Below are 16234 nucleotides of genomic sequence, written 5' to 3'. Positions count from 1 at the left end.
CATCCCATGCTCTATCTGTTAATCTAGGTTGTCATTGATGTCAATCATTGATGTCAGTGGTCGGGATGGCAAATATTCTTGAAGATGCCGGAGGATGATTACAACTCTTGTTGAAGATGTCAAGACACAAATGAGGACTACATAATGATGCTGCATTTGATTGATGAAATATCTCTGCACTATTGACCCTATGTTGAAGAAGGCAAGGACATGATGATGGTGATCCTATGTTGAAGAAGGCTAGGACATGATTATGAAGACAATCAACGAAGAAATAAAACCATGAAGAAGCCCTACACTCAAAGGCATTCTACTTTGCCTCCATTTCTGCACTCAGAAATAATCAATCACATTAAAAAATAATTTTTGCTACCTTAGAGGCAAAATTCCTTAATGACACCTACACCATCTTGAAGAACATAATTTTGCCTTTCCAACGACCTATTACTCAACCCGAAACTCAAGCGGTTTGAAAGTTATTGATTTTATAAGTTAATGATGTAATTTTGGTCAGTAAGCCAACCTGAGCTTCTGTCCCATGTCGGCCTGCCCTTAAGAGACATGTCTATTCGGTTTGGTGAGCGAATTGGTGTATAAATATGGCGTGAAACACTTCATTCTTATCAATTTTTTGGTGATCATTTCAGAGAAAAGATACAGAATAGCAAGGAGGCCGAGAGGACTTAGTATTCTACTGATTGGGCAAAATTTAAGGAGGCCGAGGAGGAATATTGTTGTGATAAGCTACCTGTGTAAAGGAACAGTGGACAGAAAATTACTTCGAACCTGTTCTCATTTACCTTACAGCTCGGATTTGTTGTTTAGGACTGTGGATAGCTCAGATCATGGTCTCCAAAATCCTGTAGAAGCTTGGAAGGCTGAACAGTGTCCTATTGTAGCTCTTACACCACAGAATTTCAGTCTTTTGGAGCTCAGATTTTTGGCACCAAGTTACAGACTTGTCATCCATATAGCAGACTTGGAGAGGATCTTGAAGGGCCTTGAAGTAAAGTTTTGGAGCAGCATAAAAGGCATTCAGAAGCAGATTTGAAGCATTTTGCAACAAACTTTGGAGAGCAGTTGGTGGACAGTCACATTGCTTTGAACAATCATCACTCACCTTGAATTTGTTGATTCAGATTTGTTGGATTGGTAAGCTTATAACACATTCTTTGGACCTGTTTGGAGGATAGAGGCATAGCAGCTAATGGGCATCATTTATAGACCTCTGAAGTAAAGACCTCAGTCTATAAGCTAATATAGACCAAGCATCTTTGTCTATTGAGGGCAGCCTTGAAAAGCACTATTGGAGTCAATCCTGGAAAACATCTTGAAGTACTATTGAAGGGTGTCTTGTGAAGACATCTTTGGAGCCTATCTCTTGGCTCCTCTTGAGCAGCATTCTTGAAGTCTCCTTGTAGCACCATTAAATACATTTTGGAGCAATATTGTAGACACCTTTGAGCAGCTTGAAGATCCTTGAAGCAGAAGTAACTTGAAGAAAGTTGTTGAAGTTATCTTGGAGCTGTTTGGAAGACCTGGTGCAGAACTTGAGCAATTTATTGAAGACACCTTTGAGGCATTATTGAAGACATCTAAAGACACTTGTAGAAGTTGATCTTGAGACACCCTTGGAGACCATGATGCATTGAATCCATCATGAGGTGACTTTGGAGATCTTTGCTTGGGTAATATGAAGAACAGTGGTGACACCTTCTGAGAAGACAAGGTTGTTATTAATGAAGTGATTTGGGGGAAGCATTGTTGAAGATAGACAGGGCTCGTTGAAGAAGACTTGGGGAGTCGTGAAGTACAACCAAACATACCTTGACAAAGTGAAGTTGTAGGGTTGGAGCCCTTGGGGTTGGTGCCTCAGAATTGACAAGGTTGGTGCCTTGGAAAGTCCAAGTTGGTGCTTGGCAAATATAAGATTGGTGTCTTTGGAGTTGGTGCTCCTAAACTCAAGGTTGGTGCCTTGGATAAGATAGGGATGGAGCCCTAGAGGATCGAAGTCCTCAAGAAACCAGGTCGGAGCCTGTACGAGATATAGGGTTGGAGCCCTTGAGGTTGGTGCCTCAGAATTGACAAGGTTGGAGCCTTGGAAGTCCAAGTTGGTGCTTGGCAATAGGTTGGAGCCTGGGAGTTTGAAGATCGGTGTCTTCATCTAGGGTTGGAGCCCTATATACATTGTACTTGATTCATTGTAAAGATTATATTAATAAAAGCATTTATTCCTATTGTTCATTTTGTGTTCTAAATATAAGTGATCTAACTAGTAAAAGTAACAATTGAAAAGAAATACATATTCACCTCCCCTATCAGTATTTCCAACACTATCTAAATCAAAAGAACTTGTAATATCCCAACCTTAATGAGCAATGAATTGCTACATCTTCAAGGGGTATTTGAAAAAGCATACAACAAGTTCGTCACACAAGCTATGCAAGAAAGCAAAGAAAAGCATTGAAGTAAAAGGTGTTGGAGAACGCAGTAGGGCAGTTATTAATTCAATTTCTCCTTAACCTTAATAATTGCTTGTGAACTTTATTTATCTTCTTGTGTTTTTGTTACCCACCACCAATGGGTGACACCCATAAGAGAATTTTTCTCCGTTATATGCCTTCAGTCGGTAGCCAGCAACCCCTTGCAGCCACCAGATAGCTCAATGTGACACCATTCTCTGCCCCCTGAGCCATCTATTATGTGCCCTCACCCATTTGTTATGATTGTATGTTTGAAGGTGGGCCTTCTAACCCGAAGGTATGGCTTTCATTATGTAGTTGGGTATATTTGCTTACTTTTCTTGGTCACATTTGGACACGGATTAGTGGGGGGATTTGGCAGAAAGAATGGGTTTGGTTTGTAGTCTTGTTCCCCTTGTCCCAACTTGGCGATTAGTCTTGTATCCTAGTCCTGTGGGATCTCCTTCATTGGCTACTAGCTTTAGGAGTGGCATTAGATGGGAAACCCCAATTCTAGTTGCATGGTCCCGCTTCCCGACACCACATATATCACTCCCCTCCAATCATTATTAGCCCTTTCTACATGTTTCCCATCTGGGTCCACAAGGAGTTGGTCTCCCCCTCCCCTTGTCCACACTTTGGGTCGGACCTAGAACGATGCCCAAAGGTTGATGCAGCTAAAAAGAAAGTTAAAAGCATGATTTGGCCACTTACAATAGGAAATGTACTATAAAATGCAAAAGATGGTCGAGACATAAAAAATTAGCACGTGGGCAAAAGCCAAACATGAGCTCTACCCCTTATCATTATGGCCATTATCCTGGTTCCTAGGGCCCCTATAAAATGCAAAAGATGGTCGGGACATAAAAAATTAGCACGTGGGCAAAAGCCAAACATGAGCTCTACCCCTTATCATTATGGCCATTACCCTGGTTCCTAGGGCCCCCTATGTGTGCCCCCTGCATCCATACCTCTATACACCCATGTGTGGGCTTCCCTCGTTATAGTTACCCTTGTACCATGGCATGTGGCTTGGAGCCTTCCCTATTGCCCCACTCCATCCCACCATTATTTCATACTTCGTCCCACCATTATTCCATACGACACCTGTCGTTTAACAGATGTGCCATAGACCCGTCACTCCCTTAGAGGTTGAAACCACCTAATAGGGTCATGTTCACCATGTACATGTCAACAGTTCCAAGAAGCATAGTATAAGCAATGGATAAAAAAATTCCAATCATTGTCGTCATTGTAATCCCAAATTCTGCAAATTTATGTAAAAATGACTATAGTATGTCTATTAAGCCATGTAACAACACCTAGGTAAGCCTTTGCTTCTTGTCAAAGGGTTTCACTCTAGGGAATTTTTTAACCTCCCTAATTATTTGTATTTCTAGACACGAATAATTAGAAGAGTTTTTCTCCCAAACATACCCCAAAGCTACAGTGGAACTCATTGATAAGGTCTTAGGTGAGTCCTAGTGTTATCAAGTCGATGTATTTTTATCATACTAGATCATGTGTCTTGTGTCGCAGAATTTGGTTGAATCTGAGAGGTTGTGTCTATGTGCAAATTTCCCCTTCTAAGGGCTTATGATTGTAATATCTTGATGTAAAGAGTTGTCTAGGAATATTTTTGGTAAACGGTTCCTCGTAATTAGAACATCATTGCCAAAATATTTTTTTGACCCACTTAGAGGGTGGAAAAATATTTGTAATCCCCTCCTGAGTCTATTATTCAATTTTCTAGCAAAAATAAAAATAAAATTAGCTAGAAATTGTCAAAAAAAAATGAGAAGAAAAATTAATTACTCTCCAAGTGGAAAAATTATTAAAAAATATTGAGGCTATTTTTCAAAGGGAAAAATTCAAGTCAAAATCAAAAGCCTCATTTCCAAGGCAGAATGTCCTAGTTCAAAAATTTGTTGGACCCAAGAAGACTACTTTCCTAGTAAATCGAATCTTTTGGACCAAGCAGTTATTTATTTTGCACAAGTAATGACGATTCTATTTCTGAAGATTCTCGAAAGGACCAGATGCACCTAGACGTTTGATTTTCTCAAGGGGTCGAAATTTTTGGAAATTTGTGCAGCGATTATCAAGGACCAAAATGTTAGTTTTTGTAGCATCGTAGGTGTTCTAGTCTCGAAATTTGTGGAGAAGCTAAAACATAAGGGTTCTCCATAAACCAGAAATCATTTTAGGAAATTCCACCTAGAAGTGTGTTAATTAGATTATTAGCCTATTTTTAAATATTTCCTAAAGTCTAAACTTATGAAAAGGGATTAATTAATCAATATTAATTGAGAAGGGTGTGAATAATCTAGAAACTCACATGGATCCACTATGAAATAATCTCAGCGATTGATTAAGATTTAATCTTGGCCATTGGAGTCCCAACTGGAGATTATAAGAAGAATTTGATGGGTATGTTAGTGTCTGTCAGTCCTGTCAGTCACCAGTGATCAAATATGCTCTTACAAAGTTTTTGATAGGGTCCTACTGCAAATTTTTATTGTTTCAAATAGGTTTTCAATAAAAATTTGGTCACTGGTTAGGTTAGGTAGGTCATCACTACTCCTTTGTCTTCTCCAGCACAACAAGAGGTGGCTTCCACAAGTAGACCTATCACAAGAACTCCTAGGGCAGAAGTGACCAAGACCTACACAAGAGGGAAAAGGCTTGTGTTTGCTCCAGACATTGTTGAAAGGGCCAAGCCTACATCATCACAGCAGCATGAGACACCATTGGATGAAGAAGCACAGATTCATCTTGACACTGATATGGCAGATTTAGAAGTGCATGAGGAGGTCAAATCTTCAAAGCAGATCATCCAGGAGAAAGAGGCTAAGATTAGAGAGCTGAAGAGTAGGTTGTCCAAGGCAGATTTTTTGATTTCTTTCCTTCAACAAGAAAACAAACAACTCAAAGTCAAGCAACTTTTTCTTGATAAATCTAAAGCAAATTTGGAGAAGGATGGTGCCAAAGGTAAAACAATGATAAACTTGGAAGAGATTGAAGCCATTGGTTTTCAGCTCAAGCCTAGAAGACCTAAGACAAGAGATTTGAAGAGGAAAGAAGAGCAAATCACTGAAACATCCTCTCCACCGAGGCAGCAAAACATTGACAAGTCCATTGAAGAAGATTTTGAGGAAAATAGGGAAAATTGGCTTGATAGAGTCAATTGCCACTTGGAAAAGCTCCTTAAGAGGGCCAACAGGGCCACTAAACTTCAGAGGCATATGGCCATGCACTACTATACTAGAAACAAGGTCTCCCAAGTTAGAATCAAGCAGTTGAAAAAGAAGTTAAGGCAAACCCTAAGGAGGCAAAAAGAGAAAGATAAACTTGACTTGCTAGTTGAGGCCTCCCTCCTTGCTTGACATTTCATTTCAGAGCTTCATGGACCAAAACTTGAAGCAATTTTGAAGAAATTTTGAACAATTTTGAGTTTTTGTGACTTTTGGCATAAACAGGAAGAACAGTTCAACCAAAAGTGCAGCGCCTTGGCGCTGTGCTTTTTCCTCAGACCTCCAAATGCCAAAAAGTTTATATGGATGGATAGATAATGACTTATACATGCCATCTATCCACTTTTGGTACCTTGTCAGCAAGCAGGTTTGAAGAAAATGCCCAAAATTAGGTCCAAAAACCACTTTTTGCCACCTTACTGGACTAGGCACTGCGATTTTGGAGTAGTTGTGGGAGAATGAGTTTTTCTTGAACTTAGAGTGTCCATTTTGTTTGCTTGACATGTCTAATGACAACTAGACATCCCAAGCTTTCCATTGGTATATTCAAAGTTGGATTTGGAGCAGTGGAAGGCCTTCAAAAACCTCCTCAAAGTTGGCGTTGCACTTATGCCTGATGGCGCTACGCTTTTGCCTGTTTGTCCAAATTTCGAGTTTTCTTCAGTCAAACTTGGATTTTATGATGTAATTCCTCATGTTGTGAGTTGAATTGATGTAATAGAAGGTAAATGAGCTTGTTAGAGTGATTTTGATGTAATTTTAGGCCTCATTTATGAGAAACAGTTCAGTGAAAGTCTAAATGGAGGGTTTGTTCCAACCTCCCTAGTCATTAGGTTTTGGTTGATAAATTCATGTAAGTTGTTCCTATACTGAGGGATTCGACCCTTGAGAGTGGGGAAGTTGTTTTTTGGTCTATATGTATCTAGTTTTCATTCAGATTCAAGGTTGGACATTAGAGAGTGGAAATCTTGTAGCTTGTACTTCATCATATTTTTACAAGAAATCAAAGGCCAAGTTGCAGCTATTATTCAAGAATTCTTGTGGTGTGAGTTTGTGGTATTGTTTTTCTCCTATTAAACATTTATATGAATGATAAATTAGTTTCCTTTCCATATCTATGCTTTTCAGTTAAACAGAATTCTTGTAATTAAGCTCTATTTTGTTAGGAATCTCATTTTATGTGCTTAGTCTTTTGATAGATGAATTCATGGTTCACATGCTCATCTTGATTTTCTTACCTATTCAACCCTACACTACATCGACCAACTCCTAAGCTATCACAAAAGCATGCCTACCTTGCTCCTTTATATCTCATGCAACTAAACCTTTGAAGACCTGACCTAGTTCCCTGATTTGTACCTCTGATCTAGCAAACCCTAAATCTGCAAAACCCTAGTGTTGTAATAACTAGCCTAACATCTTTTCCCACTCCAGTCATCATTGGTTGTGAGCTCATAGAGAGAGCCCTCTCTAGTTTAGCAAGGCTAGCTGTTGAACCCTAAGTGGTTTGAGGTTACCTCCGTCGATCTCCTTTCTCAGCCTTGGGACATTGTGGAGGATAACAAGGTAGATGGAGAAACACACTTGAGGCACAAGAGATCGATTTCCTTGGGCAGTTTGACTTTCCAGAGAGTAGAAAATGGAAGAGTTTGAGCGAGAGAAGGGAAGCAGTCACAAAGGGGCAGAGAAAGTGAGTCCAGAGGAATTTCTTCTAGTTCTGGAGAGTCAGAAAGAGGAGATCAATATTTTCTCCAAGAGGTTGCATAGAGCCTCAAGAATCTAGCTGAAGAGGAAGACGTTTTCAGTTCCAAAGGCTGAAAAAGTTTTCTAGAGGGTCGAAGAAGCATTTTCCCAATCAACAGCTGGCAAGACAGCTAGATTGGCAGTTGTTTCAGGAATAGTGTTTGAGGCACTGTGGTAGGGTGATACAGGGTTTGCGTAGAGCTGGTTGGATGGCTAGCTTTTTAGGGGCAGTGAAGTGTCAGGATTGCTCAGAGAGAGGGTAATTTACCTCGGAGAATTTTGGCGAGTATTCTTCTTGGATAGATTCGCCAGTTTGGCGATATTTATTATACTCATAATTTCTCACTACTGCTTAATAATAAAAACCCTCAGTTACTGCACCAGTTTTCCCAAGATGGATTTTCTAGGGACTTTTGTCCAAAAACAACTGTCATATTTTTTGTGTGTGCCAGTATTTTCTCAGTTTCCAGTTTCTCTTCCACCGTGTTTTTATTTGTCAAGATTGCAGTGTGATTTATTCAAATAAATTTCTACTTAATTTATAGTTAGAAGAATATATTCCAGTTGTTGTAATAAAAATTTCAGTGGGGAAATTTTCACATAATTAATTTGACAAGGATCAAGCCTCGAATCAAGTCAAACTAGTTGTTTTTCCACTTGGAGGGGTCTAGAACTCTCATTGTTTCTATATAAGGAAGCCTAAGACTCCTCCAAACTCAGGGATTTGGTAATCATCTGATGTACTAAGCTAAGATTTGCTAGATTTTTTGATAATAAAACATGGATGGATGCTACTAAAGAATCATCATCATCATAGGTGCATCATCATCATCAAATAGGTGGAACACGAGCGAGCAAAGGATAGTACTAAAGGATCCCATGGCATGGCTATTTGTTCTCTGCTATAGTGGAGGCCCATTGCTCTCAACGCACACCCTACAAATGCAAATATGACCCTCTAGAGGGCTTGGACCCCATATAGAGAGACCAAACCCCAAAATGAAGACCCACCCATAATCCTGCATAAGATCCAATGTGCCTCTTCACCCTCCAGTACAACAAATCATTAGTGTAATTGAGAAAATAAGCTTACAAATCATGGAACAAAGTGGACACCTCATGGTGGCATGCCCTTCCATAATGGGCTTTAGAGTGTACAGGTGTCTCCAAGTTCAAGAAGGGAGTTAACCAAGAACCTTATTAGATGGTTTCAACCTCTAAGCGAGAGGCAAGCACATGGTATATCCATCAAGCGGTGGGTGTCATGTGATATGATGATGGAACGGAGTGGGGAATCAAGGTAAGGCTCCAAGCCACATGCCATAACAGAAGGGTAGCTAAAATAAGGGAAGCCCACACTTTGGTGTATGAATGTAGGAGGGAGCAATCATGGTACATGAGTTAACTCAGCCTTTGTTTTTCCACTCTTCTTCATATGCCTTTTGCCTTTTATTGATTTTTCTTTTAAAACAGCTCGGGGCTCTAGGGGATGAGAACATGATGTGAATGATATAGCATGAATACCCCCTTAAGGTTTGGCAGTTCATCGCCAACCAAGGGTTGGGACAATCATGGGTTCCTTAATGATGCAAGAGGCCAATATGAAGGACCTTAGGAACCAGCGTGACGGCCATGGTGATATCTGCTTCAATTCTTGAGAAGCTAATGTATGTTCCAGATGGGTGAAATTTTTCCCCATAAATCCAAATTGATTCTATAACAAGCATCATTCCCACATAGTATTCCCAATGATTTTTCCAAGTGTCACATCATCCAAGGATAGTAAATTTGTAGTAAAGGCAGGAGATCCATTTGAAAGCTTGCTATCACATACCCATCTGAACATTGGTCAATGTTCTTTAAATAAAAAACCATGACCATGGGGGCAGACTTTTATGAACAGTACAAAAAGATTGTCTTGAGTCTCAGAAACTGGGCTGATTTAAGTGTTCCTAAATGGTAAATTGTGAACTGCCGACTTGGGGAAGAGATGACAGGATGCTTTTGTCAGTAACATCAGTAGTTGGTCAAGCAGTTGGTAAACTCAAGGTCCACAGTGCAAATCAATCCACCCTATCTGTGCTTTATCAAGAGAGATTTACATTTTAACTTAGTCCATAGTATGTAAAAGATTATCTCCACTAATCACATTAGAACTTTAAAGTACAAAGTCATATCCAAACTTAGTTTCAGCTACAAAAATATGACTAGTATACATACCTCGAGGAGGGACATTGATAATACACTCCAAGGCCATCTCATTTTCTTGATTGCTTATCAGATGTAGATATGCAAGGACATATTGTATCTCCTATTCATGACAACAGAAAAGTGTTAGACAAGCGACCACTGACAGCCCCTTAAGTATAATATTGATTAGATATATAAGCCATACCTGGAATTAGAATATACAGAAAAGTAGCAATATTTATATATCAATAAAAATATGGAAAACATTAAAATAAATTGCCAGATTAACCAAAACATAATAATGTAGATCAATCCTCGCCCCTGACTCACCACAAATCAGAAAAACTAAAGCCCTTGGATAATCCCAAAGATACACTATGGTTCTTTGGATTCTTGTAGTATTTCAGCCTGCGAATTGCAGATGTAGTCTTGGACATGTTTGAATCACAATGTGCATTTACTATCATGCCACCATAAAATTGTTTGATGCATGTACCTGGTTCCAATCTTGGATAAATGGGACTTTGCCCTTACCCTAGATCAAATCATGTCACATCTTGCTATGGGAATTTTCCTATTACCTGATGTTGATGCTTGGTTAGTCATGCATATAAGTAGATGCTTATTGATCAGGGCTAAGTTGCTGACTGCATGCAAGAAACATTCTTTGGCTGCAAGGCCTGTTGAGTATTTAGGCACAGATGTCTATGCCATTAACAGCACAATGATCAGTTTATCTTTCTATTGTAAGCACGTGCAACAGGATATCTGAACTCTGCTTAAACTAGTATGTATAAATTAAAAAAGCAGGAAGACCTAGATATATTATTCCTTTATGGTTAGCATTTCACCTGCAAGTACATCTATTTATGCGATGATTTAGATCATTCACTAGTTATATCTGGCACTTATTGTGTACCCACCCACAACCAAACTAAGGCTCTCGCAATATATGATCCGTAATGGAGTTTTCCTGTTTTGTTTATACTATCTGCTGTTGCAAACAATGGCCTCAGGATAAAATCGACAAGAGTTTGGAAAACCAAAAAACCAGGAAAATCGAGAAAATATTGGTAAAAGTCAGCAAACATCGGCAAAATTAAATAATACAAAAATTAAAAATTACGACAAAAAGAATTATTTAAATCAATATTTTTTCCATCAAAACATGAGTTTTTTCGCCGAGTTTACAATAAAATTGCGACTTTTTCGGACGATAAAATCAGATAGGCCAAGCCCACGGGGCTTTGGATTGACGGTGAATGGGTGTGTTGTTAAGGCACTCCTTGCGATAGGTCACCGGTTCAAATCCCCGTGGGTACTTAGGTTAGTATAATAGATTAAAAAAAAAAAAAAATCAGATAGGCCAAAAAATTGTGATTTTCGCAATTTTTTCGTCACAAAATCAGGATGCTTACAACATTGATACTATCACTGTTGGGAATACAAAGTGAGAAGCAAAAGCATGAAGCACCAATTTCCAAAAGCCTCTAAGAGCAAAGCATTCTGGGACCATTTTTTAAAGAGTAAAAAAGTATGCAGGCAGCAGAATGGCAAATTAGTTGTCAAAAATATGAAAACATGCATCTTCGTAGTTGATTAATGATAATCAGTAAAGCATCAGCCATTTAGTACACAAATAGCATCAAAGATCTAGCAGTTAAAACTTGTAGCATTGTCATCAACTAATCAATCATAATACCAACCTTCAAGTTTCAACAGAAAACATTTGTCACTGACAAACTGTAAGAAATGTTAGTTTTTTGTAGCATCGGATGTATTCTAGTCACAAAACTTGGTGGAGAGACTAGAATACATGAGATCTTCAAAACCCAAAAATCATTTCTGGAAATTCCACCTAGAGATGACTTAATTATATTATTAACCTATTAAATAATTGACCGGAGAATCCACAGTTTTATCATTTTTGGATCGACGTTTCGAATCCCAAGTGGGATCCATCATCACTATTTATTACCTCTCCGCTGCTCTTCTATCATCATCATTCTCTCATCCTGAAGATGGATCCCACTTGGGATTCGAAACGTCGATCCAAAAATGATAAAACTGTGGATTCTCCGGTCAATTATTTAAAAGATTCATCCCACAGATCTCTAAAATCCATTATTAACCTATTTTTTAATGTTTAATTAACCAGAATTAATTAAGTCAAGGTGAGAATTCTCTAGAAACTCACACGGATCGACTCTGATATGATCCCGACTCTTGATTAAGTTTTAATCTTGGTCATTGGAAGACCAACAAAGGATTATAAGAAGTCGATGGGCACTTGGAGAATACACTTGAGACACTTGGAGGATTTGATTTTCCAGAGTAGCTACAGTCAGTTGCTGGAGAGTTCGAGCTTCAGTGAGGAAGCAGAGACACTGAGGCTGGAGGAACATTTCCAGAACCAGCGAGTGCATTTGCAGAGAGGCCGAGATTTCCTATAAGGCAGTGCAGACCCTCAAAAAGCAATTCGATTTTTGCTGAGAGGAAGACGTCTTCAGTTCCTAAGGTCGGGCAGAGGTTCCAAAGTGTCGGAGAAGCATTTTCCCAATCAGTGGCAGGCAAGACAGCATGATTAACAAACGATTCAAGCAGCATGTGTGGCAGCCAGCTTCAGATTGACGTAGAGCCTGTGCAGGCCTAGTGGGATGGCTTGCTTTTCAATAGCATTCGAGAGTCGGGATTGCTCAGAGTGAGGGTAATTTCCCTCAAGATATTTTTACCCGTAATTTCTCTGTGGGATTGCCAATTTTCGACATCCACATTGTACTGAGATTTCACTGCTGCAAAATAATATAACCCTCAGCCGCTGCACCGATTTTTCCAAGTTTGGTTTTTCCGAATTTGTCATATTTTTTGTGTGTGCTAGATTTTCTCAGTTTCCAACATTATTTTTCTTCCACAGTTTATTTGTGAAAATCACAGTGTGAATTATTTGATATTTGTCGTCGCAGACAACAGATGAATTGTTAAATAAATTAAAAATTAGAAAAATAATTTCCAATTGTTGTGATAGATGAAATCTTGACATTGTACTAGAGCGTGAGTGATCAACCGGGAAGCTCAGAAGAAGAGAAGGGAATTTCGTTGTTCAGAGGGAGCAGTAGGCCGAAATTCTCAAAGGTTGCACAATACCCAGACAAGTAGTTCGAATTGCTAGGCAAGGGTTCGATTTTCAGTTGGATTGAGAGATCAGGATAGGTTGGAGGGAGCCTCCAACTATGTCATCTGGAAGGCCAGGATGTACTTTCTGTTAGATTAATATGGCCTTAAGCTCTACATAGACAACATTGTGGCAGTTCGCCAGGATGCGGATCAACTGAAGGAATATAGGAAGGAAACGGTGAAGGCGAAGCGGTTGATCTTAATGGAGTTCGAGACCATATCGTCTCGCATATATCTAGCAAAGATACTGCCAAACAGATGTGGGATGCTCTCGCCTAACTATATCAAGGTACTTCCAAGCAACGGAAGATGTTCCTGGAAGAAAAGTTTAGGTGCATCAGGATGCAGAAAGGGGAAGGCATAGATCCCTTCCTCACCAAGAATCAGGAGGTCCAAGATCAACTTGCAACTATTGGGGCAGTGCCTCAACCAACGAAGCTAGTAAGGTTGGCACTGAACAGTGTCTAAGAGGAGTGACAAATTTTTATCCAAAGTATATTGGGCAGAGACAAGCTACCAGAATGGGACAGGACGTGGTATGACTTGCACCAAGAGGAGTTGAGGCGAGCTCTTCTAAAGAACTCCATTAGTGGCAGCAGTAACAGCGGATCGAAGGGGGTGAAGGAGGAGGAATATGTGGCCCTCGCATCAAAGGGTCCCAGTGAGGGGCAGGGGAAGAACAAGAAGATGAAGGACCTATCAAAGGCCAAGTGCTTCAGGTGTAGCGAGCTTGGCCACTACAATATGCAAGTCTTCTCAAGAAGAAGGACAAGCAAGAGAAGCAAGACCAGTAAGCAGTGTCAGCTAAGATCAACAAGTTGTCCTTCGGGTTGGAGAAAGACTTCATGATGATGGTAGCCATACCCCTAGGAGTGAGGTGGGGTGACTTGGAGTTGTAGCCCCAGAGAGCTACAGAGATGGGCAGGGTCCACTAAGGTGTCCACATGGATCATTACCTTGCTACAGGGGTCCACAGAGTTCAGTAGCAGTGTTATCACTTAGAGAAAACCCTAGCTGCGGGAAAAACTCTAAGGTAACCTCTAACCAATCTTTTGAATCAAAAACTAGCCCTTTCAATTTGAAGGGGAATCCCTTTTATAACTCAGTCAAATCCAACTGGTTATGTACTCAGCACATCGACTAGATTTGATTGGTTTTAAACAACATTGGTATGCAAAGGACAGGAAAAACCATTGGGCATGGAGTCCACTTGACAACAAATTACTGCTTACAGGCTCTATGAACAAACTACAAAGGCAAGGTAGCAACAACTTTCTTAGACAATTTCCCATTTAGTTGTGATAGAAGCAGATAGAGATAAACACTAAAAATAGAGCAACTAGTGAATTATGTTAAAGATATTTAAGCTGAAAACATATAACACTTTGGCAATGGTAAATCTAAGTTGACAAGAAGAGTTCAGTTTTAATAACTTGCTATCCAAAATGTAGAAGACATATCAAAAAGATTACAAAACATAAGAGATGACAAACACTAGAAGACAGACAGGAAACCCATTACACAAGAATCTCTGTAAATCTGAGCAAATAACGCCGAACAATGTAATTTATATTGATGTCCAAATGTATACACTGTACCAAAGGTTTTGCAAAAAATTCCAACCCTTTCTCATTCTTTAGAAACTGTGTTTATAGAACATATCATAACTTACAACAATTTTTTAGCAAAACTTTAATCACAAAGTCTGAAAATAACAGCGTATATGTCAAACACATGCATATAAAACTTTCTAATCCTATTTGTATCTACATCATAACAACTTGCTATAAATCTGGCTAAAAACAAGGACCAAAATGTTGACTGATCTTCTGCCTCCTTTGCTGGAAATTGTGCTTTGTCACCCCTTCAAAAATGGCCTTTTGTTGAACAGTTCCTCCTTTCAGGCTTCCTTTCCTAAAATCGCTGACAATCTCGTTGTCATCCTTTCATAGCCGAAACCTGGCAATTTTGCTGACGGGTCAACGGTCAACGCATTTCTCTAAACCGTTTGCCAAAAATGCACTGACAATGAAACTATCAGCACATATCGGCCTTTTCCTCTACAAAAACGCTGATAGGCATGTTGTCGGTTTGAAGATAAAAACTGAGCAATCAAAAATGTGTGGTTAAAACTAGCTAGCTAAAGTTATTAGTTACCTCTAGAACGATATCTACATTGAACCTCCTTTGTCTCTTCCTCTTTTGACTCTCGACAGAAACCTTTTTCTTTGATCCTTTGTTTTTCTTTGGTCTTTTTGAATTGGTAGCCTTCTCCTTGTTTATAATCAGGTCCCTCTGAGGAGTCTCATCCACATCTATAACCTCCTTGGCTACTTCAAGGTTTTGTTTTAATTTGATAATTAATCTTAGCTTGTTCCATGGCCTGGTGTGAGGTTTCTTTCCACCTTTAAACATTTCAGCCAAGGTGCGTTCCTTCTTAAATGAGATTTGTCCAGCTTCAGGCTCAATTATTTTGCCCTTAGCTTTCTCTGTCAGTTGGTTATCTGTAGGTGGGGATTTAGTAGGAGGAGAGGTCTCCTTCGTTTTCTTTAATCTATCATTTTTTTGTTATAAACCCTAGGTAACTAAGGAACTATAGGGGGAAATACTTTATCTTTTTCTGACTCCTTGTCTGTACACAGAATATCCTATGAGATGAAACTTCTCTGCTTCAGGGTTTTGTGTTTGCCTAGCTTTCTTCTTACTACCCTTTTTTCTATCCCTCTTTGGTTTTGCAAGCTGAGGTTGAAACCCTCCCCAAAACAAAAAATGCTCCCAAGTTCTTCCGGCTTTCCTTAATTGACTTTCAATTAATAATTTTATTAGACTCATATGGTAGATAAAATGAGAGGATGCATTTGTTCTAGCTTGGACTCTAGCAGACATGTGCTTTAACCTTTCCAATAGAAAATAAGAAGCGTTGATTTTCAATTGCCCTGCCAAATGAGACAAAAATCGGAAATTATACAAGTTGACACGATTGTAGCGCCCTTCATAGGTAAAATAGGACTGTGTAATTCGAAGCAAACAGTGTCGTTCAACTTTTAACCACGACCTCTGCACCCCTGATCTCCAATTCATTTCTTTAATTCATCCTTCAAGAACAAGGTTACGTTAACACCAGCTAAGACATGGCTTTTGAAGGCTATCTCTCCATCAGTGAGCAGACTTATAACCTCAACAATCAATTCCTCTGTCGCCTGAAAGGAAATTCCCCCAACAACCACTTGTTTGTTGGAATTTCTAAGTATACCGTCAAAAATTCTTCTTGTACCATCTGATTTATTTCTACCTACCTGTTCATTTACTTAAGAAGTTATTTACCATGTAAATACTGAAAATAAATACAAGAACAGTCTCAACACATACAGATCATCAACTGAAGGAAAAAACAGGCACACAAGTGACACC

At 39.3% G+C, this 16234-nt stretch overlaps 1 protein-coding gene across 2 annotated transcripts in view; it reads right to left on the bottom strand.

Moving 5' to 3' along the window:
* The window catches only part of LOC149185742 (uncharacterized), a 552948-nt gene that overhangs the window by 309292 nt on the left and 227422 nt on the right, over positions 1 to 16234 (bottom strand). For both annotated transcript variants that reach the window (XM_089410789.1, XM_089410788.1), the window contains one exon: positions 9680 to 9770. In XM_089410789.1, the coding sequence (XP_089266915.1) occupies positions 9680 to 9770 (91 nt within the window). The remainder of the gene's footprint in view (positions 1 to 9679; positions 9771 to 16234) is intronic.

Source organism: Pinus tabuliformis, chromosome 3_1 (assembly GCF_031772625.1).
Source record: "Pinus tabuliformis cultivar Carrire ecotype Pingquan chromosome 3_1, CPIR1, whole genome shotgun sequence".
NCBI lineage: Eukaryota > Viridiplantae > Streptophyta > Pinopsida > Pinales > Pinaceae > Pinus > Pinus tabuliformis.
Note: the sequence above shows the minus strand (reverse complement) of the source record. Positions and strands in the feature narration are given on the sequence as shown.